The following is a 24,692-nucleotide window of genomic DNA, read 5'->3' as shown; positions in this document are numbered from 1 at the left end:
TGTACGCTCAGCATCCTCAGTTGAAAAGCTGAAGCCATCATAATGACCCAGTGGTGGAGACACACTCTGCATCCTAAACATCTTAAAAATGTCGTCCATGTCTGTTTTTCTTGCACTTCAACAAAGGAAGACTGTGTTTGTCAGTATTTTGAAGGGGTTAGTTGTCGGAAGCTGCCACATGTGCCTGTAGCACCAGTTTAGAACTTACTGAGGATCCTGCTCATATGGTGACACCTGCTGGACGCTCTTCGTCATGATGACAGCAAGGTCTAAACGCCCAGTAAGAAAAAAGAAAAGGGGAAGCTTTCTTTCTTTGTAAACAGCCTCTGCTCAAGCTCTGAGATGTCGGGAGCGCTGACATAAAAACAGCATCCGCTTTCATAAAAAACAAGTGGTGTTTTATTTTCAGTTGTGTCCGTAACTGATGCAATTTACTCAACTAGAGTGGGAAATGTATGTACTGTTATACTCTCTCAGTAAAGGGCTGATTTACATTATTTGTGTCAAAACACAAAAACATGAAAAAAGTAGTAAATGGAGTTAAATTAAAAATCAGCCCTCCAAATCAGAAAGGATTAAACTTACAAACGAAAAAACAACTGAAGAAAATAAAAACTAAATGAGAAAACTAATTAAATAATCTTAACTAAAGGTCCACTCACTGGGTTTTTTTAAGCTTTCAATCGCATCTCATGGTCTTCGGCAGTGAAGTTTGCTTAGTTGTCATCAGATAATGAAGACGATGAATACAGCAATAGCTAGTAAGTGGACCTTGACTCAAGATTACTCACACTAATTCTTCCAAAGTCAAGAATGAACTTTTCCTGCTTGAATATAATTGTTTGTTACAGCAGAATCTGATGTGCAGTTAATCCCAGCCGTACTTTGAAACTAACTGCAATCAAATCAGTGAAACTTTTCTTCTTGACTGCTATCACGTGTCTCAGTAAGTTCCTGTTATCAAAACTCCTCAGACTTCGAATGCGACAGTTCGGCTCCAAAGTCTTCCTCATCACTGTGTTTACTGAGCCTGATCCCCCTGGTTCTTCTTCTCCTGCCATGACTTCTTCCTCAGCTCCAGCTCGGTGTCGGTGAATGAGGCCGGACCCCAGTTAGTGATCCTCTGAGGTCCTTTATGACCTGAAGGACCAAGTTAAAAGAGAAGGGAGGAATACCTTTTTAACAGGATGCATTTACAGACAAAATAATTCATGTATTTAATGTATTTTGTTGTACTGGTTCTTAAAGGTGTGTAACATTTAAGAGGATCTATTCATAAGATAAGACATTTAACTGGAACTAAGAGGTCATAAATACACAACACATACCTTTGATCATATTGTGTACCTTGCTGCAACTTTCAGTATAAAAAGTTTTTTTTGTAAATAAATCCTTAATTCAAATTGTGGGAAATTACATTGTCAAAATCTTGCAGAAAGACATCATGAACCCCTATTTTAATGAATTAAATGCTCAATCTCAAATACATGTGTGTAATGATAATTCAGTAATTAACCAGACACTACTAAAGAACAACAATCAGTTTCCCTACCTGGCTGGATGAGACGCACCAGCCCCTCATGTTTGGCCACCTTGTCCTTCCAAGTCTTTGTCTTGTTTGCTGCTCGTTCAAGCTTCTTGGACACCTCCTGTGTAGACAAAGACGAAGTAAGGGAAAGAGATAGATGGATTTATGGATGAAGGACATTCAGAGTTGAAGCAGTTCAGCCAGCAGGAGGAGCAGCTGCTGTGTGACCAACTGTGTCTCTAAGTTGATGAGTCATGATATTGACGGTTTAAAGCCGTGGTTTCCAAACCCTTTACTTAAGGGACCCCTTTTCTATCTTAAGTAAAGCACTCCTGACTGACAGTGACATATTTTATGGATATTTCATCATATTCATATATCATATTCAATCTATAACAATGACTTTAAAGAACAACTGATAAACTCTAACATGAACCCTGAATTTTGAACCTGTGAACATTGAGCAGATTACCTTCTGTGACTATTGCATCAGAGGTGAGTTTTTAGTAATGCTTTATACAATTCTGTCTGTATTATGTATTTCCTCTCATTGTTAACAACCGTTTATACTTAATAGGTTTCCATTTGACAAATGCAGTGGTTCCTTCTCCCTGATGCTTGGCTATTCTTTTATTAGTGCTTTGGCTTGTCTTCAACTGCATACTTTCCTAATGCAGGACAAGGATATGAATATTGCTAGTGTTCAGGTCTTCATCATGCCCTTATCCTGTGAGATTTTTAGAGTTAGAGTTCAAATAATAATCTAAACTCTGAAAATAACAATTTCATTTGGTTTTCTTACATCCTTTAAAATCAGGAAGGCCTCATGACCCCCTGCAAAGCTTTGGGATGCCCAGGTTGGGAACCAGTGGTTTAGAGCAAATGTGAAACATTATACAATGAAAAAAACACACTTAGAGGTGGAGAAGAGTACTTTTTTTACCAGATACAAGAACAGAGCCTTCTACTAAATAGAAAAAGTAACAAAACAACTTCTGATGCAGAGAGACAATTTTCATGCTCACTGTAAATTCCTGGATAAAGTCTAGATCAATGTAAGCCTCCACATGTGTGAGCTGACCTCGTACTGCTCCAGTGCTCCCTGACGCTCCTTCTCCAGTCTTTCCAGCTGAAGCATGGCTGCCTGCAGGTCTCTCTCCTTGGCCCGCTGCTCGGCCACCAGCTCCTGCTTCTCAGCCACAGTCTGAGACAGCGCCCTCTGCTGCTGCAGGTGGATCTGCTCCAGCTCTGCCCTCTTTGTTGCCTCCTCCTCCAGCAGCCTGTGATAGAAAACACAGCAATGATGCTTAAGTTGTCAATTTTACCCACTTAATTCCTGTTCAGAACAAAGGGGGATAAAGAGCTGGAGCCAGAACACAAATTATAAACACTTTGTAAGTTCAAACAGGCTGAGCACGGACAATCACGTTCACTTTAGACAAATTCAGGCTCCAGTAAATCTGCCCTGCATATTTTTGGATTATGGCAGGAATCCCACACTAACACAAGGAGAAAATGCAGACACTGTCTGCTGTGAGGGTATTTCACACAGCTGGGCCACTGTACTGTGCTTCAATGTACTGTATCATATTGTAAGGGTTCACTACTTTTATTTCTATTTTAACATAAAAAGAAATGCTGGTGGTGTTTATTTAAAATTTGAAAGGAAAACAAACAGTAGTAATAAAATCTGATTTAAAATTGCAGAATTTCAGAACACGCAGCAGCTTGACCATGTCTCAGCTTTTGTCATTATTCCTCTCACTTCCTATTCCTGCAGGCATTTAATGTGAACTGTGGGAAACTGGAGGGTGGCCGGTTAAAGTCCAGCATGGACCAAACAACCACTCTGTGATCAAAAAGTAAATATCGACAGCTTAATAAATACTGCAGATTTGTTAAACCGGTTTGTATTACATCATATAGGTCTTCATATTACTGTATTTACTCCACATACTATCCAGTACGTGTGTATGTGTGTGTGTGTGTGCATGTGTGTATTTGAGACCTGCCCTGCAGCTTGCGCATGGACTCCTCATCCTGCTTGGCCTGCCTCTCGTCCTCTAAGGCCTCCTCCAGCAGGTGGTACATGTCCTCCAGCTCCCGGACGCGCTGCAGGTACTGCTCCAGTTCACTGGACTTCTGAGCCACCTGCTCCTCCATCTGCTGACGCACCTGAATGAGTCCACACACACATATATAATGTCGCACATTCTCATACAACAGGCTATTGAACCCAGCTACCCAGCTAATCTGCACATAAAATGTAAATCTTCTTATTTCATACTCTATTTGTGACATTTCCTGTATTTAAGCTTCATTTACAGCTACCGTTGTGTTGCTGCAATGATGCAATGTCACTTTGTATCTGAATCAAAGGCCTTTCTCTGTTTAGTCACTGAAGTAAGGCGATATATTAGAGGTCTGTACATCTGACATTCAGACAAAAGATGACTCAATATCTTGGGATATATCCTTTTTTATCTTGTGTTTCCTGGAAGGACAGAGCCACAGATGGGTGCCTGTGACTTAATCAGAAAATAAAAATAGAATAAAAAGAGAGTCTTAGTCTACTAGACTCATTAGTTTTCATTCTGAACCTTTGACAAGACCATGTGTCAAAACATATGCCGCGTCACACTTCAAGCCCACACGATTGCACAAATCCACAAAGGAGGAAAGGGGGTGGTGGAAGGCAGACTCAGGCACAATGGTTACCATTTTCTCTCTCTCCAGGTCCAGTCTGTAGCGATCCTGCAGGTCTACCTGAGTCTTCTTCCTCCTGTGCTCCTCTATTGCTGCTCTAGCTGCAGCTTCTTCCATTTTCTGTAAAGCACAAAAGAGGAAAGAGCTATCACTTCTCTGCTTGACTGGAGACCGCATCAGGCTACAAGGGGAAATCCTTTGAAGGCAAACAAGTCTTAATAAAGAACCTTAGATCAGTTAAGGAGGCTTCTGTGGTTCAGTATACATTTCTAGGCCAAATAATTAAGAATAATATTCAAGAGCAACTTCTCTGTCTTTGTAGTCTCTTATATTATATTCTACCTAGTGACACCAGGGTGTATTAAGGAAAAGATTAAAATACTGAAATCTGTACGAGTAAGTGGACTTAAAAAGTAAATGAGTTTGTGCTGTTTGAAAAAAAGCCATCTGGCGGGGTAAAAAGAGAAGTGAGAAGCCATCAATAATCTGCAGCAGCTCTAAAACAATTGAGTTTAGACACTGGGCTGTCAACCTCATGCAGGTGTCCCTGACTGGTATATACAATCATTTGCATAGCGAGTTTTGCTTCCCTTTTCACTGTGAATGTTCTGCTGCATCATGTGTTTTTTTAAAATCCAATGGTTGTTATTTAAAGCTGGAGTATGTAAAAATAAAGAGAAGTGGACAAAAAGTGACCTTTTTTTTTTACTGGTAATGGAGTTACACAAACTCTTGCATCATTAATGAAATACATCCATGTTTTAGAACATCTTCAGGATTATCTTAAACATCTTTGAGAAGACGAGAAGCTGACCTCTACTATTGAAAATAAAAGAACTTGAAAGATGCTCATGATATTTTGCAGAATGTGTTGTCATCTAAAGAGATTTACATTTATTTATTAGGATTTATTTTTCATAATAACCTACAGGGGTTAAATAAAATAAAATCATGTGTATAGTATAAAGCCACCCTGCAATAATATGCATGAGACAAAAGTGTTTACTGAAGGCAACATGACGGGACAAGGACTCCTGTGTGTGACATTTGAGTTAGCTAAGCATGAAACAGTACCTTCCTCATATCCTCCAGCTGTCTCTGTTTGTTCTCATTGGCAACCTGGAGCTGCTTCATCCTCTCTGCCAGGTCGTCTTCCTCCGCCTGCTGCCTCTGCCGGAGCTCCTTGCGCCTAAGCCGGGCTTCGCGGTGAGGAGACGGCAGCCCCAACCTCAGCAGCTGGATGCATGTTTGAATAGCTGCCGCGAGATGGAGCGAGAGGGGAATCACTGATTGATCAACAACAATGTGACTATAGACTGACATTTAAAAATATAAAGCGACAAAGAAGGTTTGTGATGAGAGTCTTTATGATGAGGCAGAGCGGTGGAAAATGACTACTCAATACCTTGAATCCATTCCTGCTTTTTCTTTTTATCTGATGCGCTGATCTCAAAGCTTTTATCAGTGCACTTGATAATGAACAGGCATTTCTTCCCTTCTTTATCTGGAAGAGACTGAAGGAGAGAAAAACATAATGGCACTCTCAGTCACATCATACTAAATGTACAAAACCATGCGAGTTCATAAAAACTCAAAGAGCCGCTGCTGATTCTATTTCTGAACTAAATGAGATCCTTCAGGAAATGTCAGTGAGAATTTACTCATAATAACAAAATAATTTAGTCAATACAGCCCAACAGTATTCCTTATACATGTTACATATTATATACTATCAATAGATAACACGCAAACAAAACAGCTGTACAGTTAACCTCCACACAGCAGTATCGGTCCAGAATGATGTCCCCTTTCTTCTCCACAAGATCCTCACAGACATAGTACGACAGGGAGTTGGGTCGAAGGACAAACCAACGTTCGGTCCAGTTCTTCCTTTTGTGGCCCTTTTTCATCATGTATTCCTTTAAAGCAAGTAAATAATCACATTTGAGTCAGTTATTCTACCATGATCAATGTGATATATTAAACATAAGATGCTATGTTACTTAGATCATTAATATTGAGCAAATAATTGATTAATTTGTAAAACAACATGTAATATATAGTGTAACATATTAACTAATATGTTCCAGCATTAAAGTTGAATAGCTTCAGTAGAATCCATTTTTTTTCTCAATAATGTGCGTATTTATGCATTAAGGTGCTGACTGTGTTTACATTGTGATCAATAATATGAATATGTGAATGATTCCCATCACTGTTATATAGTGGTTGTAGTGTATAGCTATTATTGTAAAAACTGTGTTTTTGTCCAACGAAACAATAAATTATATATTATTATTATACACTTCATAATAATGTCAGTCTAACAAAAGAATATATATATATAAATGTGTGTGTTATCAATGCGCTAACCCTGCTGATAATCACATTTAGTTTATAGGGAGATCCATGTCCTGTCTAACCTGCTTGAGCACATCCAGTATGAGCTCCTGGAAGACCTCGTTGATGCCCATGGACAGGGTCTGGCAGTTCATGCCCTTTGTAAAGTAACCCATGCCCAGCAGTTCAATCAGCTCCCAGGCAGTCAGGCAGTTTTTCTTTGTGTTAAGCTGCAGCTTGTAATCTGCAAACTTCTCCTCACTCCATCCGCTCCCCATGGCGTCCATCAGCTTTCGCAGGAAGTACTCAATCTGAGGAGATGAACAGGCAAAGGAGGGGGTGGAAAGAAACGTGTCTCCTCTTTGTTCGATTGTTTACTTGCAAGTAGAGTCTGACTGATATATCAGTCGGCCAATATTAGCCTGTTGCAGATACATCGGGAGCCTCTCTGTGTTTGTGCATATGTTATCCGATAAGTGCTGTTATGTAAACAGATTTTTCTGGTATATAATGCAGAAAGAAAAGCTTGCGGTAATATACTGGTGTCACTTTGTATAGTAGTTTATGCTGCAGATTGCACTTTGGCTTAAAATACTGTGGCATTCTTTTCATTCTATTCTTTAATAAAGTTATTTGTTTAAGGAAGCAGTCTTCTGAGTATATCTGTATTGTCATATCAGTGTTAAATCACTGCACAATCTACATAGAGAAGGTCTATTTTCAGCTCACAAATTCACTATATCGACCGTCATATCAGTAATGTGTGAATTTCTCCCCTCTAAAATTGGCATCAGTCCTAAAAAGCAAAGAAAAGAAAACAGAAAACAAAGATCTTCCTCACCTCTTCAGTAATGATGACTAGTGGGTATTTGTCTTCTGACAGAAAGTTGAAAATGCACCAGACTTTGAAAGCATCATTATCTGAGATGAGTAGCTGTTTAGTGCTGATGTTTTTCTTGTAACACAGAGTCCAGCACATCTTGTTGAACTCCAGTACATCAAACTCTTGCTGTACCTGGGAATAAAAAAAGCAGCATTCAATCAGAGTCAAAGTCAAACTGGTCAGCACCAGTGAGCACAGTGTGTTTACAAATGCTAAGCAGGAGACTGGTGTTTGTCTCCTTTCAAAACCTCGAGTCTGCAGGATGTGAGGTACAAACCTGATGTAATTAAATGCCTCATTTTTATTCAAGTCAGAGCCTTCAAGAGAAAGGCAAGAAAACAGCTTCCAAGCACAAAGAGTGAAACTCAAGCAGTTTACTAACTGACATGTTACACTTCAGCAGATGTGTTTGTGGCGTATTGCACTGTGCTTGCTAAGCAAAAACTCTATCAGAGACAATAATTCCCCTTTTTGCAAAGAGTGTATAAGGAACCAATTGTATCTATGGATTCATCTACATTTGTTAGACTACCAATAAACACATATTAGACAAAATAGACTGTTACACAGGGCACAACAGAGAAGTGGTCATAACCATTTCCTCTCAAACCAGGTCATGATTAGTCATCCTAATCTGTGTCATACAGTCAGCAACAGAGCAGAAGTGTTTTTCTTTCTATTTTTATTGTTTGTGTAACTGTCTAGTTAAGTGACATTCAGTAAAGCTAGGTTAGGTATTGCACCTCATTACTTCCTAATACAGAATCAAATGTGACCATAAAACCCTTCATATACACCGATCAGACATTATGACCACTTGGGCACCCTGGTGGTCATAATGTTATGCAGCCCAGTGTATATAAAGGAAGTACCGTAACAGTGGCACTGGGATTTGTAATCATGTTTTCTTATTCTTTGATCAGTTAGTTACTGATTCAAAGTTATCCATGCAAAGCCCTTGTACAGCTGCTTGTGACTAGATGACATTTAATGTTGCTTCCTTTGTTTTGGTAATGGAATCACAACTTTTTTCTTATATGTATCACTGAATTTGCTGTCTAGTACTGTTTTCAGGTACACAATTGCTTCTAGTTAAGACCTCACGTATGTCTTTAACTGATTAGAAGTGTGTTTGTATCACTGTATAGCTGCACACCTACATCCATAGTGAAGATAGAATAAAGATATTGGGGGGAAAAAGTACAGAACCTCAAGTATCATGTAAAATTTTAAAATGTCAAACAATATCGAGCCCCAACCATAATTTTGGCAAATAATAGTGCATTGCCTGGATTAAAAATTCTCCTACAAACTATTTCAACATCTTCGTCCCCACCTTGTCGAGAATAAACTTGTTGAGGTAAGGCATGTAGCCCTGGTTGGACAGAGGTCCTTTATCATCATCCTTAAAATGCTCTTCAAGGGCCACAGGGTCATGAGGGATCTTCATCACCGTGCAAAGGTTGTGAGATAGCACCTAAAGAACCACAATGTGACATGAGTACAAGATGCATACAGTCACACATCACTGCTAAATGAATATAAATAAATATAGTTCAGATTTTACTACCATACATGCATCATTGACATTTACAAGCATCACTGCTCAAGTGTTACTTCTGTTCTCGAGGGTGAAATTTCACAAACTAAAGGTTCTTTCTACTGTATAGTTCAGATGTAATAATCGAGGAGGGTTTTCAAACGTACAAGCACTGTAGCTTCACATCAACAAGGACCGATATTCAATTCTAATAACTTCCACTTACCAGTTCAAAGTGTGCTGGTAGATACAGTAGATGGTGGACCATAAATACATATATATCTAAAAATATGCTTTAGGGGAGAGTTTTCCTGCCAACTCTGCAGTGTTGTGAGAGCATATGTGAGAGATGAAAAACCCTGCAGGATCCTTGAAGTCAGACTGTGTCTTTGTCAGGCTGGGCACATAGACATCAAACCCAGCAGGCAAACAAACTCAGGCTCAGGCTGTCATACAGCAAAACACCACCACTCTCTGGCCTTTGCTTCAGTAAAACAGTCTGTAACATGTTTTTGAATTTCTTTGACAACAGGAGAAGTAGATTAAACTTTTTAAAACTCCCTACAATGAGCATTAAGTACGGGTTTTGATTACTTTTACTAGTAAAGTAGTTATTTTATATTGTTGTATTGGTGCTTTTACTTACAGTTGTCAAGGGATATCTATAATGTATATTTTACTTTGTACTGCAGAGATGCCAATATGTTGAGTTACACTTGTTCACATATATGTTGCAGAAAATGTCCTCATATATAAAGTAAAAGTATGTAAGTATTATCAGCATAATGTACTTAAAGTATCAAAAGTAACAGTACTGTGCAGTTAAATAGTTCCTGTCAGTGTTTTACTATTATATATATTTTGTTTTTTGTAATGTGTATCAATATTACTGCTGCATTAATGTGTATGTTGTATTTTACTGCTGTAGATGTTTAAGGCTGAGCTCATTTGAACTACTTTACATACTGTTGAGTAGTTTAATCTTCAGCGATGCTTCATATTCTATAAGATCATTAATTTCTAAAAGTTTTTACAAGAAAACAACCCGTTTTCAGCTTTGAGACAATGCATTTTCCTGCTTATCCAATAAAGTTTTATAAACAATTGTTTATTTAATCTTAGAGAATTTAATCCTTCAGTATATCAGAAACATTCACACTCAAATTCACCAATATTTGGATTTATATGGTTTTCACTGCACATGAAAAATTGTCCTCTGAAAAGTAACTAGTAACTAGTCAAATGTAAATGTAGTGGAGTAAAGTACTTTAAATGTAGTACTTAAGTACAGCAGGCTACTTGAGTACCAGTAGCACAACATAAAGAACAACATGAGTAAATATACTTTCCACCCAGTAAAACAAAGTTGAGTTGTATGCTTATCATCGGAGTACACACACACTGTCTAACGTTAATGAAGTACACAGTTAGTTTGAGTGTGTTCGTCCTCGATGGCGTCTGAACTTGTGAACAAATAGAAGAAGAAAAAAACGAGAACCGAAACGCACCTTTAACTGAGATTTGGAAACTTTTCCACGTTGATCCACGTCCAGGGCTGTGAATGCGTGCCATATGGACTTCAAAAGCTCCTCTCGAAGCCACATTATGTCTCTCTGTAGCACCGAGCAAGCAGCAGGTCTGTCTGTCTGTCTGTCTGTCTCCCCGTCGGTTGTGAGTCAGTTTAATGTCTGTGTGGTCTTTAACTGTCCGCCTCTCAGACACGAAGCAAGTGTGATGATAGCGCCACATAACGTTTCACTGTCACCCTCCAGCCAGGGGCTGCTTCCTCCTCAGTACCACCGCTGCATGCTTAACTAATGCTTAACTAATGCATGACTCATGATGATTTAATGGAGGATGTGTCCTGTTGCTCAACACTCACAAATGATCAAAGTTATGTGACTTTCTGGGATTAATTTACACTTAAAAGATCAGTTAAGTTGATGTTAGTTCACAGTTATTAAATACATTAATTAATATGAGACCAATTAGATGGATTCCTCTTTTTATAAGAGGTTTTCAGGACTTTGCATTTTCTTTTTTGAACACTTTATTTATCCAGTTTCTTCATACAGACAGTAAAGAAAGATTCCTATCTTCATACTATACTCTACCAAGTGTTAGTATGTATGTATGTATGTTTGTTTGTGTTGTAAAAAGCAGTGGAGCTTAAACATGTCTCATCACTCTCCTCTAATTCATCCATTATGTTGTAAATGTGTCAAACACGCCACTCAGTCTATTCTCATAGAAATATGAAGCCATTTTGTTTTAAATTGAGTCTGAGGAAATGCATGATCCTGAAATAAACTTTTATGTAAACTGGAATTCTGCTAATTTGGTCACACGTTTACATCCCTGAACCGATGATCTATTAAGTGTGAGCTAAACCCAGAACTTCATATGACTTGACCATTTTCCCAGTGGTGAGCAAACAGGAATTCATGATACAACCTGGATTAATTCATGCATTAAATCATCATGAGTCATGCATCATAAGTATTTGATTTGTATCCTTATTGTGTCACTAATATGTCTAAAATTAGAAAAGCAAAGATTATAATCAGGAAAATGTATTGGAGTAAGTATTCAAGGCAGACAATCACTATTATATCATTATTATTATTATTACTCATTTTGTGTAGGACAGCAACTGTTGATTATTTTCATTATGGATGAATCTGCTGATTATTTTCTCCATTAATCGATTGTTTGATTTGCAAAGCGTCTGAAAACAGTGAGAAATGTCATTACATATACCCAGAGTCCACCTTTAGTTACACATTTAAAGTGCTTGTTTCATCCATCAACAGTTCAAACCTCAAAATAATGAAAACTGTGTGAAACAATATGTGAAATATGCTTGTTTTTTTTATTTTAACAGACTCCTAGTCTTCTGAATTAGGTAGCTGGAGACATTTGGCTCTGTTGTGGTTGTCTTGGAGATTACCTGTTCCAGTACCTGCATTTGTGTTTCTGTCTTGTGGGTTTGTAATCTTAAACATACTATTGTTGAAACTGTAAAATGAATTGGTGCCCTTTGTCTGGAGTTTATGGTAATTGGCTGACCCATGAGAGCAGCTGATCAAGCTCACCTGGGTCCCTGTGCTCACTCTCTCCCCCTTCTTACAGCTGGCATCATCTGTCTTTTGGTTTGTGTTCATCTTTGTTTAATCAATTACAAGTAAATCTCTTATGTGGACTCCATATTTGTCAAATTTCCTGAGCCAGTTTGTGACAATCATATTTTGTTTTAGTTCATTCTTTCAGGGTTGTATTGTCTCCTTGACTTTTATACACAAGCCACTCTAATTCAGGTTGACTCTTATTGTCTCTGTTGGGTGAGCAAAAAAAAAAAAAAAAGTTACCAATGTTCTAATTTATTGTTAAAGCTGTACTTCTATATGGTTTGTTAGTAGTTACATTTATTACAAAACATATACAATCTTTTGTGTTGTGAAGTAAATAAAGCTGTCAATTGTAGTAATGTACAATAATTCCCTCAGAAATGGAGTAGAAAGTGGCATGACAAGTACGAGTACCTCTACTTTGTTATATTCCACCATCGCTGCATATGATATAGGATGTACTATTACCACACTTGTATTTGATTAAATTCAAAGGTCAAATGTACTTATTTTATTTTTTACTATTCATCCCAGTAGGAAAAGCAAAGGTGTTACTAATGGTGGCTCTGTGAGCAACAACAGACAGCAAACATGCCCAATACCAGGACCCTGAGCAGGTAAATGGTTTAGTTTATTTTGAACCTGTGCTTTTCCCACTGAGACGCGTTGAACTGTCCTCTCTGAAAGAAAGAAAAAAAAAAAAGCCTATCCAGCCTTGATTATGGGTTTAACTCTGCTTTATACTGCAGTGTCGTTCTGTCTTTCTGCAGGTTGCAGGATAACTCATTGTTCATCTCTGACATGACAAAATTGTCAGGATAAAGTCACCAGTGATTCATTCATTCATTGCTTCAGAGCTGCTGTGTGGAACCAAAACCTCAAACCGGGCTTGTGTGTATAAATACAGTGTGACATCAGAAACAGAAAAGCTCAACAAAAAAGTGAAGCTCATACTAATATACAATAAATTCATAAAGCAGAAGAATGTGCCTGTATAAGGAAAGACTTGAGGTCATGAAACTCCCTTAGCTTTTTTCTTTTAATATGTTGTTGTATATATAGATGGTTCATCCATACACCAACCAAAAGCTTGAGACCTTCACGATAAGTCCAATTGTACATGCTTCAATGATGTATTCAATTGTACTTTCAGTGCTCAAAAACACATGTCCTGTAGCCATACTGAACACCAAGAGCATTCTCTTTTTTCCTGAAATCAATGTTTCCGAGTTGCCCACTGATCCACTCTGTAACCAGATGCGTGACAACCAGCCATTACATAAGTCGCTTGCAAAGTAACAAAGTTACAGCTGTTTTCATTTTAAATAGTCTTCAATTTAAAAAATTTGCAGTCTGATACAGAAGGCTAGGAGACCTGAACAATATGAAAGTGCTAGTCATTAATTTACAGAGATCAGGCATCACATAGTGCTATGAAGTATCCAATATGCTACATATGAATACAGCTGTTAACACCTTACAAATGCCTCTGGTTGTTTTTCAAGGCTACTTGAAAAACCAATAACCTTGGCTTGTATGTACATAAACATGAGTGTTTGTTTATGCAGAAAATAACGAAGATATCACCACTACCAGAGGTATAATCATATTACGGCCATGTAGCCACAACAGTGATAATGAAATATTTAGTCCCATTATCAATTTCTAACTGTTAATCCCCCAAATTTGTTTAAGTGGGAAAAAAAACAAAAGAGTTGCCGTCATGGTATCCCCTCCACACTGGGCTCCAGAAGACAACGTTGTTCAGAGCTTCTTCTCTTGCATCGTGCTCAAGTTCTTGGTTTGTTTTCCCCAGCCATTGGTTGCATTTTGGTTGCTTTCCCACATCTTCTGGTGCTATTTCCCATTTGACAGATTGAAGAATGACTGAGAAGAACCAGTTCTGGAACCACTACTTAAGGGAACAACACAAGCTTTTTTTTCACTTCACTACAATCAGTCACAGAGTAATAAAAAGTAGAACGGATGACTCAATTCATTCCTGGAGCAGTGCCTCCAAAGTTGAAAGTAGATGGCACCACTGGCGCTGTGAACTTGTACCCGCCGTGTTTCTCGATCATCTTGGATTCTGTAATTAGATAATAAGTAACAGTACTTAAAAGTCACACATTAACATAGGGGAGGGAGAAAAGGGCTGTTTTCCTGAAGGTTTACTGTTGCTCAGTCAATTGTCTACACAGCTGGTGCTAAGCTGTTAAGCTGCTAAGCATAAAAGATGGCCATTTTAAGTGTCAGGAAGTACCCTGAGTCATTGTCTGCAGAAAAACACAGGAATCCATTTTTGAGACAAGGCCGGGTTTGTGATAGTCGTTTAACCTGTCATGCTATATATTATGGTATAGCTTCATCTTTTGGGACATTTTATGGCTTTATTATTAGTCAACAATAGAAGGAAACAGGAAATTATGGAAGGGAGATGAAGACATTCAACAAAATGGTTCCCAGTCAGACTCGAACAGTCGACACTGCAGTTCTTAATCAGTCCTTTAACCTCGAGGACACCACTTTGGCTTAAAGGCACTGAGGAGCCATGCAGACAGATGGTTCCACAGTGTATTGGCATTTTAGTATTGAATTAGGATTTTAAAGAGACTTATTGATTTTATGAGGTGAAAATGTGATTTTTAATCCTCCCAGGCTCACGTTAGGTCTAAAAAAAGGTGGTCAGTGGTTCACACTAGATACTAGATTGTGGTGCAACTGCGTAAAAGATATAAATACCCTTTATTCCAAGGGAATGTATAGATGAACGTGAACATTTAAATTAAAAAAGCAACTGTATTATGTATTAATAAAAAAAAAATGAGCAAGAAATAGCATGTAAAAAAAATGCTTTATTGTCAGAATGAAGTGCAGCATCAGAGTTTAACTGGAAAACTGGGGAACAGTCTCAGCTGGTGCTCACCATGTGCTGCCCGTCTCTGGTCTGCAAGTGTGCCAATGTCCTGAAGATGTTTGCCCTGATCTTCGTCAAGGGCCTGTGTTAGTGCCTGGTACCATGCTGGGTCACGGGTCTGGATATCTGCATCACAGTGAAGTGAGATTAGTGATCGATGGACATATTTGTTTTGCTGAATCATTCTATCTGAAATCGCTAGAGAGTGATTAACACAAGCTTTACAATCAACAGCTTGATGTCTTACTCTGTAGTATGGCTTTGAAGATCTGGTACTCGTCCACTAAGTTGTCTTCATCATCTACAGCTGTAGTGTAGCCCTCAAGTGCCGTCTCCTCGGCGTCGTCCTCCTCCCAGTCTTCATCATCTCCGTCCTCTCCCGCCTGCTTCGCCAACATCTCCAGGTACTCCTGGCCCTCCTCGTCAATGTCGTCCTCGTCGCTGCCCAGCTCAGCTACTTTCAGACAGGTAAGGCAACACCTTTCAATATCACTGAATACACCACCTGGCTGATGCAACACCGAGTACATCAAGAAAACCCCTGCCTTACCGTTGTCATCCTCGTCTTCCCCATCTTCGTCGTCGTCATCTTCATCATTCTCATGCTCTGCTCGACAGGCGTACGCCCTCTTGAGGCCATTGAACAGTAGGATGGCTGCTGGAAGAAGCTGGCCGGCCACCTGGTTGACAGCCTGAGGCCTGTGCTCGAGATCAATGAGAGCACAAAGTCCAAGAATGCACATCTTCCTATCGTGGAGGCTGTGAGGGAGAACAAGAAGGGGTACAAACTTAGTATGATTGGTTGCTTCCTTTAAAACGAGGCTCTGGGCCTTTATTGAGAGATTCAGAAACTGTTACGTTGTTTCAGCACTTAGGACCAGGTATACTGTAGTGGTAATTCTCATGAAGCTCTTACCCAAGGAAACAGTCGACATCTTTGAGCCACTGGGTTATGAAGTGGTTAGTGATAGGCTCAGTGTTGTTTGGAAAGCGTAGATTCTCCAAAGTGTTGAGGAGAAGAGGGGGGCTGTAGTAAAGTGCAGCAATGGCCACCTGCAGACACATAGTCCTCAGCTCGCTGGTCTTCACCTCCCGCGTCAAACGCTCCAATGCAGCAGCCACAAACAAGGGTACAACCTGCAACAACAGCAAGTTCTTCTCTAATAGAGCAAAACTGAAATATTACATTAAAATGTGAAGAATTATCCGAGTTCATGAGTCAACGCATCCTCTAGACTTATTATTCAGTCTCTATTAATCGTTTTTTTTACCTTACCAGTTTGAGGTGTACATTGTTTGATACTGACCTGGTCAATGCCACGACCTTTGCACTGCAGAATGATCACCTCCAGCAGCTTGGCTGCATGGCACTCTGGGTCCTCGCCTGGATCACCTGTCAGGACCTGTGTGAAGTGACATGGTCTGGTAAACCTCCCAATCGCCACTAACAATCATCTTACATCACACATTATCAGCTGCACCATTTTACCTTCTTGCACATGCTATAGATGATCTCCAGGTATTTGGTGTCAGATAGGAGAGTATCTGTGTCAACTGTGACGTAGTTGTGAAGAAGAGGCATCATATCTGAAACAGACATTTCATTTTTACACAGCTGAATTTACTGCAAAACAAATCCCTACCAATTAAGCTTTTGAATATGAAGCACTGGTTCTTAGTTAAGTACATACCTGTGAAGTAGTCAAATCCATCCTGCTGGAAGACTTCATACACCAATGGAAGGAGCTGCCACATCTGTGCTGACACCTGCTGGCAGGTCAGGCTGTGAGCCAAGGAAAGGATCTCCTCATAGAACTCTGGGGAAACGAAACAGAAAAAGAAGACAGGTGAGTCACTGCAGGTAGACGGTCTGTTTATCAATAGGTCATCTCTTAGGTGAGCAGACAGAGATAGGTTTAGTGCAACATGCAGGTGGAATGTTGAAGGACTAGTCCTGCTTACCCAGTACATGTTGCTGCAGCACAGTGCCAATCACCTGCAGACAGATACCCTCCAGCTGCTGTGTGATCTGAAACAACACGAAAGTGAAAACAATGAGGATTTAATCAATATAATCATTTTCAGAAGATAAAGCTGTCGTAATCAGAGCGGTGTATGGCTTCCTCTCTAACAGCATGTTCCTAATACTTGAAATAGTGCGTCATCCAATTCAAGGCACTTTATTTAATACATGAAGTACATGGAACGATTAGTCACTCATTTTGTTTAAAATGTAGCAATATCTCCAATTTTATCACCATATGCAGCGGTTGTGTTACATGCATAGTATGCAGAGAAACCACTTAAACGAGTCAAACAAAACTGTTTTATAGTATATTCTAACCAAATAAAAAGTGAATGTTACATAAAAAAGTGTAAAACCTTTAAAGACTATTATTGACTTCCTATCCTTGCTACACTAAATACATGAGGTATGGAACAACCTACGATTTTAATATTATTTTGAATCCAATTAATTAGAAACAATGCGGATAAGCACCTCTTAATGTTTTTTCTTGTGCCTGGTGTGTTAGTCCTGTAATATATGTCCTCTAATGTATCTACACTAACTCAACAAGTAAGGTTCCCCTGTATACCGAATAAAACCCATTCACATTCTTTGCAGCAAAGTGACGTACATTGATTACATTGCTGAAGCCTGAACTACTGAACTGTTATGCCATCCAAAATACTCAGTGTAAAGCAATGCTTGGCCAAATCTAATGGCTTCTTGGCTTCGAGCGCCAGCAGTCCTATGTTTCGGCAGACATGGTGGCAGCGTGCCCCGACACTATTTCTAGCGTCTGCCTCAGCCTCTGAGTCATTTTGAACATGGTGAGAACAGAGCGTTTTCCCAGGAGTTGGTGGGTGGCTGAAGTGTGTTGGCAGGAACGTTAGCAGACCAGAGCCGCTTCTGCAGATGAAGTGGCACTGAGATGAGTGATTGGCCAGGAGACTCTCTGTGTGTGAGTGTGTGTGTGTGGGGGCAGCATGCTTAGCGGCTATGCAGCTAACCTCTTTGTGGTCCTCCACCACACTTAGCAATGTGTCAATGGTGTTGAGGATGCCCATAGCCGTCACAGCCTTGTCATCTCCTCCCTCCTCATCAGGACCCGTCTGAATCACCTGGTTGAACGTCATAGCCTGTCAAAGAACAAATAAAACCATTATGATTGTTTCTGGGGACTTCTGGGGTGTATTCATACATGGCACTTCATCATCAGCCTGAAAGTCTCACTGACTTTTCTCTCCACATTACTAAATACAAGAAACAGGTCAAACCTAATAAATCTGATGGTAGCTTCCTCGAAAAAGCAACAAAGAGGGTATGCATGTGACATCACCATACACTGAGCTCACCACAGTCAGTCTGAATGGCAAAAATTGGTATCTACATTCACATGGGGGGAAATGCTGAATTCAGCTGAAATCCTAAAAATCTGCTGTGCAACTGACATTTTATTTTAGTTCTTTTTAAATAAACTCCTAATTGATATTTTTTTTTCTAGAAATTTGATGAGACAATTACAATCCTGTTAACTTAACGGTAGTTGCCATATTTGTAAGGCACGCGACATTTATAAAAATCAGACCAAATGATGAGTGACTATCTTTGTTACCTGTATATGAAATCCAGGTCTGTTTGTCATGCAAGCAGTAGGATCATAAATTTGATGACTGATATTTGTTTTTCCTCTTGGGATTGCCGCCATAGGGGCAGCTTATTTGGCCACTCAGTGGGGGTATTGTGTGAAATGATGGCTTCAACATGCAGCCTCTTTACTGATTGTTCTTACCAAGTGCTGCGTCATCTCCACTGCGATTGGAGTGACCTCTTCACTGTATTCACAGATCATTTTCTGTATGACATTAGTGAGGTCATCGTTCTCCGTCTCCCTGACAATGTGCAGGAGTGCCTGCATCACTGGCCGGATGAAGGGGGTGATGTATTCTTTGGCTACAGAAATCAACACACAAGTGAATTTAGACATACAAAGAAGACACCGACTGCAAAGTGACGCTCTCGTCGTGTCACTGTGTGAAGTGCAGTCAGAAGAACACAAGCTGCGTGACTTTACTTGCTCACCTTTCTCCTGGTTGCTGATGAGAACCTGCAGGGCAATAGCAGCCTCCACCTTGACTGGCATCTCATTGTCATTAATTAGACAGAGGCGGGTCAGCTCAAGAGCCGTCTGCAGGTTCTGGTCACTTTTGAACTTCACCTCACAGAAGTAATGCAGCACCCAGCAAGCCTGTGTGAAAAAAAAAAATAACAGGTTGAGAAAATGTGGCAGAACTTTCTAAATTACCTAAACAAAATAGAAAATAAGGAGTTCGGAAATGATCACTTACTCTGGCTCTCATGTAGCCCAATTCACTGCGGAACAGGGGGAAGACATGATTCTGCAGCATGAACTCCATCTGGTCCTTATAAATTTTTTTCTGTGTAGAGAAATAAAACTATTAGTGAGGCAGTCAAACACAAATTAAAAACACCTTCTGTATGTTTAGCATTTTCAAGTGTAACAAAAACCAATCGATGGCTTGTTTGAAAAAGGCTGTTAACACTGATTTTGGGTAAATTAGTTAATGACAACCCGACGGTATGAGCACTTGAATATTTTGTCTAACAAGCCTAAACAATAGCCTGCTAAACCACAATAAATGTCACCATCCTCTAATAGCCCATATCTAAACCAACTTCTGCTAAATCATCTCGACCCAGTCAGAGACAATAATTCACAACTGTATGCTCATGAGGGCAGTCGTGGTAAATAGCGGAGGGTGCGATGAAAATCCTGTTCGCTCTTACAAATGTTCCAACACCTCCTTTTTTTCTATGTGTAGAAAACCTGAATACCTTCAGCAGGATTTCAGCCAAAGAGCCTATCATGTGGAGGGCACCATCCTTTTTCCTGGGGTCAGAGGCAAGATCAGTGAGAATCTGGTAGCAGAAGCCCATAGTCTTTTGCAGCACCTAAAACAGACCAAGAACGACATACTGAATTAGGCCTCATTAAATATGAATCGTTGTAGCAGAATCCGTTTCAACTGTTCTGAAATAAACCACAAAGTACTTTTAACTCACCTCTTTCCTCTTGTTGCAGGCAGTAAAGAGCAGTGTCTGGGCTGCTGTTGTTGGAGAAATGAAGTCCTCAAACACATCTAAGAAAGGGGGACAGCAGACATAAGATTAATTGTTAGTCATCGCTGATGCACAGGATTCATTTTGGGATTACAGGCATCATCGTTCTCCGCTTACCAAATTTCATGCGGATGTACTCGTATGGATCCTCCTGCCACAGTTCCTCATCACTGTCTGTGTAACACATGAGGGGGAAAACCACATCCTGAATGATGCCCTGAAAACACAAAACAAAAAAGTCACAATCAGGAAAAAGGGACCTGATGGACTTTCATCCATTTGGCTAAACCCATACAGTTTTGCATCTACCAGTCCATTAGAAACACATATGGTTTCCCCAATGCTGTCACTGCACAAGATATAAGACTTGACAGATATGGAAATGTTGACTGGATATTCAGACATTATTATAGACATAATAGTATTATTTGTACCTGGATGTGTGGTTTGAGGTTTCTCCACGTCAGAGCATGTGCTATGCCCTGGTTTATGTAGTTGAGTGTCTGTTGGAGTACCCTAGGAGCCACATATTGCTTTTCCTTGTACTGGTATAAGACTTTCAGCAGCACCTAGTAGACAAATGTACAAGAGAAATGTCTTACGTTACAGTTCAGTCTGACTGGAGAGCTGCTGCTTACATTACACCTTCTCAGGGTCTTACCTGCTGAGCAGGAACTGCATATTCCTTAAGGAAAAGATCAGCAAACTCTGTGTACTCTTTGGTTGTGTTGCCTGGACTTCCATACCTGCAAAGATGGTTTCAAATATTAGTGGATGTTATTGTTAAATATGTTTGTATGGTTTAATGAAAGTTAAGGGAGCAATTATTGGATTTTTACCTCTCAAACAGCCGAGCCAAGATGTGAAGAGCCCACTTCTTACACTTCCACCATGGTAGCTCAGGCCGCTCATCTTCATCTATCTGCATGGTTTCCTACAGACCAACAACATTGGCAAACTGAGCTTGTGAAGAACTTACATGTGCACATTTGCAAAAGGGTAATATGCAATATTAGTGCATTATGAATTCATTTCATCTCATTTCCTTACCGGAGGCACATCTCTATCCACTACTGTCTTCAGGATCTCCATCCATTCTGTCAGGTTCTGTCTGTTGATAAGCTCCAGGGGGAGATTGTACTGTGGAGACAAACAGATTTCAGAATAAAATACTGATTTCTATAAACAAACTAAACTTATTTTCAACACGAGTTGCGTTTTTTCAACACTGGTTTGAGCAGAACTTTAGAGGAAAATGTTTTGAAAGTCACAAAAATATAGCAAAAGGTCACCACCATCAGGTTTTATTGTCTTTAGAGAGAAAAGAGCCCCTGGCTGAAGAGAAGTTGTGCTGTGACATTACCTGGAAGAGGGCATAGAGGATTTTGAAGATCTGTTTCTGTATGAGGACAGAGTCACTGGAGTGGTCAGGGAGCAGTTGGATAAAGCGTTCCTTCAGCATGGGCATGAAGATGTGCATGGCAGCCACCAGAGGTTGACGCTCTTCTGGTTTCTTATATCTATTTTACACACAAAAGGTTACATCAGCCACACATTGGTAACCCCATGTCATGTCTTATAATACAACATAAAAGACTGAGAACTCTGACTTACTCATAGTTTTTGACAAGCTGGTAAAGGCAGAGCAAGATGCCCAGCCATCCTGCACTGTTGTCTGACTGCAGGTAGAAGCCGATCTTGTCCACGATGGTCGTCCACTTGCCGGGGTAGTCATGCTTGATCATGTGGTGGATACATGTTGTCAACTGGACCCTGACGAGTTCAAATGGGCAGTTATAGATTGAATGATTTAGAAAGCTCCTCTCGCTCTACTCGGCGGGTTGTGTGGTTACCTGATGCGCTCGGGGGAGTGTATGATGGCCTCCACTATGTTGTCTCGAATGAACTGCCTGTCCTCCTCGGGGATGTTATTGACAGGCGTCTCTGTGCCTGAACCGTCTCCATCACTCCAGTGCTGAGTTATCATGTTCTTAAGGTAAATCACACCTAGACAGAGAGAAAACACAACCCTAGTGTTACATCAAATATCTTATTCATGAGACCATAAAGCTGTACAGGATGTGGAAAATAATTTGTGTGAGTGCCATGTGTGCACCTCACCTAAAAAGCTAAACTTGCATACTTTCAACTACAACTTTCCATATCTAACAAAAGAATGGGGGAAAAAAGAAACTTCCAAATGTTTACTCATCATATTGACTGCCTTTAAAATCATTAGGACTGTGTACAACAATTTATTAGTGTAAATTCAGAACCAACTAAAGCTCAAGCTGCAGGAATCAATTCTTCCATCTGCAGTAGTTTTGAATGTGACACAAGGGTGTTAGCTGGGTTCATATCTACAATGTGGGGCCCCACTCTGAGTTCTGTGGCTGGCAGGGAGAGGCATCTGAGGGCGCGGAGGAGCGAGGGCTGGGAGGCAGACGTCAGACTGCTGACACAAATGTCTACACCGCTGGCGAGGCAATCATAATCCAGCCTATCAATGCTGACAGAGCATTCCCCCTCAACTATGACCACCGCACTACACTCGCCCAACATTGCAGTGCCACTAAAAATCTGTCATATCAATTAGATTCACAGACAGGAGGAAAATTACATTTAAAAAAGGCAAATTTAAAAGAAATGGGCATACAAATACATGCTCACTTTGGGTATGACAGTTGTCTGAGGCGGTCATGGATTACCCATCTAAAATTCTCTTGTCTGAATAAAAATCACATACTCTGTTGGGCCAACACAATTACACAACCAATGAGCTCAAGTAGACAATCATCTGGTGTATTTTTACCACTACCATCTACAGGGAGCACTTGAATCTACTGCTAATGTTGAGATAATCTGAAATTAAAAATAGTTAATAAAACTGGAAACAGCTAGGAGGCAGATTTTTCAAAACATACATAAGAGCCAAAATGATAATTTCTACCTGATCACATAATTCAAAACCGTGTAGACTCCAGTTCTTGTTGATTGTGCTTCGCATGCCAAGTTTTAATAGTGAAACTCCTTAAAAACTCAACAGCAACACGTCAACAATTGTCAACAGCAGTCATTTCTCACTGCTTTGACCACCACTCAAAATGTAATGGACTTTTTGTATTTGGTTGGCAGCCGAAATCTCAAAAACTCACCACATACTGACTATGCTGCCAATACTGATTCAAATACAACTCAAACCCACAGTCATTCTGTCCAGAGACAGACTGTTATAAAACTAATATTAATTCATTTGATAATCTATTTACTGAAAATTATGTAATAACTGTCAATCAAATAAAATGATCATAAAAGAAGCTCAGAGACTGTTTCCACAAAAAAACGACAGCATTTTTTTTTTTTTTAATGTCGGGCTGCCAATGATCATCAAGGCAGACGGGAGGTAAATGAATAACAATCTGACCGGCCCAAGGGATTGTCTAAGTGCCAATACAATAAATTAAGACGATGTACGCATGTAATCAGCTTCACTTGTGATATTCTGACAACTTCCACGAAGTCTGGGGGAGCTGCTCCTCCTCTATTCTGCTCTAAACACTGTCAGACATTTTTCCTACAGCTGGAAAAGTAATTTATTGCACCGAAGCACCCCCCCCCCCCCTTTAATTTGCTAGTACGGCCATGAACACTTGGGAGCGGACACACAATGATTGAGATGATACGTGTACTTTCTGCAACAACTCTCTGGCCAAAATGTTAACTCTGAACATTGATTCCCCCCCCACCACTAACACCATCCACAGAGCAGCATTTGACTGAAGCAAAACAAGCTATATTTATACCGACTCCACGTGTCCACTGCACTTCAGCGTGGCACTTTAGCCTCACAAAAACGCAAGTGTGAATCATGTATCATCACTAAATTATCTTTTTGTAACTATTATATAAGCGACCCGTTTAACTTGGAGTCATGGCGAATATCTAGTCTATTTCTCGTATAATGCAATCTGACAAAATTGGAGTCAGATGCAGGATAAAGTGGTAAGTCACACAGCGCCAGAGTGATTCAGTAACCTTATGTTGCTCCGATTGATACAAAGGGGGGGATAAAGCAGACTGGTGTGCTAAAAACATTCATCTCATAAATAACATAAATTTATTAAAGACACAAAAACCGCAACACTGTTTTAATAGTATAAATACATTTCTGTTATAGTAATAGTATATCTTTCAGCTTTGCAGCATTATACTTATTGTAATATATATATTATTTTTATGTTATAATCCCCTGGGGATTCTAATCTCATTCTCATCTAAGGTGAAGCCTACCTACAAAAAAAATCCATAAACAAAGTAAAACTTTTTTTTTTTTAAAGGCAGAAGACCACATTCATTTAACTCAATTATAAAATGTGTTAAAATGTAATTAGCAAACCAGTGTATATTATTTTAGACAGTTTGGGAGAATAGCTTTTACTTTCTATGTTCTATGTGAAAAGCCCAATCTATCTCGAGCCAGTGTTTGTCTCTTCTGAGCTACTGT

General features: G+C 39.7%; 2 protein-coding genes across 3 annotated transcripts in view; both read right to left on the bottom strand.

Annotated features, from left to right (window-relative positions):
* Positions 1-381: 381 nt before the first annotated feature.
* Positions 382-10,782, bottom strand: swap70a (switching B cell complex subunit SWAP70a). The gene is made up of 12 exons (XM_035682560.1): positions 10,506-10,782; positions 8,794-8,934; positions 7,416-7,589; positions 6,658-6,885; positions 6,007-6,153; positions 5,640-5,748; positions 5,309-5,490; positions 4,247-4,354; positions 3,537-3,703; positions 2,610-2,808; positions 1,553-1,649; positions 382-1,140 (listed from the first exon to the last, which is right to left on the bottom strand). Exons 1-12 carry the CDS (start codon positions 10,599-10,601, stop codon positions 1,022-1,024), a joined length of 1,767 nt encoding a protein of 588 aa, XP_035538453.1. The 5' UTR covers positions 10,602-10,782; the 3' UTR covers positions 382-1,021.
* Positions 10,783-12,944: 2,162 nt separating this feature from the next.
* ipo7 (importin 7) overlaps positions 12,945-24,692 on the bottom strand; it is a 14,526-nt gene continuing 2,778 nt past the window's right edge. The window contains exons 3-25 of one of the 2 annotated variants that reach the window (XM_035682558.1): positions 22,042-22,195; positions 21,803-21,961; positions 21,552-21,708; positions 21,239-21,328; positions 21,028-21,122; positions 20,850-20,934; positions 20,623-20,757; positions 20,306-20,405; positions 20,132-20,208; positions 19,904-20,020; positions 19,396-19,485; positions 19,130-19,295; positions 18,840-19,000; positions 18,058-18,186; positions 17,005-17,071; positions 16,734-16,859; positions 16,532-16,629; positions 16,350-16,445; positions 15,959-16,179; positions 15,593-15,801; positions 15,290-15,499; positions 15,052-15,168; positions 12,945-14,214 (exon numbers count right to left, since the gene is read on the bottom strand). In XM_035682558.1, coding sequence (XP_035538451.1) covers positions 14,117-14,214; positions 15,052-15,168; positions 15,290-15,499; positions 15,593-15,801; positions 15,959-16,179; positions 16,350-16,445; positions 16,532-16,629; positions 16,734-16,859; positions 17,005-17,071; positions 18,058-18,186; positions 18,840-19,000; positions 19,130-19,295; positions 19,396-19,485; positions 19,904-20,020; positions 20,132-20,208; positions 20,306-20,405; positions 20,623-20,757; positions 20,850-20,934; positions 21,028-21,122; positions 21,239-21,328; positions 21,552-21,708; positions 21,803-21,961; positions 22,042-22,195 — 2,957 coding nt within the window. In that variant the 3' untranslated portion in view covers positions 12,945-14,116. The remainder of the gene's footprint in view (positions 14,215-15,051; positions 15,169-15,289; positions 15,500-15,592; positions 15,802-15,958; positions 16,180-16,349; positions 16,446-16,531; positions 16,630-16,733; positions 16,860-17,004; positions 17,072-18,057; positions 18,187-18,839; positions 19,001-19,129; positions 19,296-19,395; positions 19,486-19,903; positions 20,021-20,131; positions 20,209-20,305; positions 20,406-20,622; positions 20,758-20,849; positions 20,935-21,027; positions 21,123-21,238; positions 21,329-21,551; positions 21,709-21,802; positions 21,962-22,041; positions 22,196-24,692) is intronic. The other variant, XM_035682559.1, reaches the window with a different exon arrangement.

The sequence above is a fragment of the Morone saxatilis genome, unplaced genomic scaffold (genome assembly GCF_004916995.1).
Source record: "Morone saxatilis isolate NCDOM2014 unplaced genomic scaffold, NCSU_SB_2.0 Contig11, whole genome shotgun sequence".
NCBI lineage: Eukaryota > Metazoa > Chordata > Actinopteri > Moronidae > Morone > Morone saxatilis.
The sequence above is the reverse complement of the archived record's forward strand: the minus strand, read 5'-3'. Positions and strand labels throughout refer to the sequence as shown.

What these genes read in the sequence shown, in the direction of transcription:
- swap70a (XM_035682560.1), bottom strand. Translation starts at nt 10,601, where the DNA reads ATGTGGCTTCGAGAGGAGCTTTTGAAGTCCATATGGCACGCATTCACA. An exon ending in AAAGCAGGAATGGATTCAAG is followed by an intron (nt 5,491 to 5,639) that starts GTATTGAGTAGT and finishes ATCTCGCGGCAG; the next exon opens with CTATTCAAACATGCATCCAG. An exon ending in ACCTGGAGAGAGAGAAAATG is followed by an intron (nt 3,704 to 4,246) that starts GTAACCATTGTG and finishes GGACTCATTCAG; the next exon opens with GTGCGTCAGCAGATGGAGGA.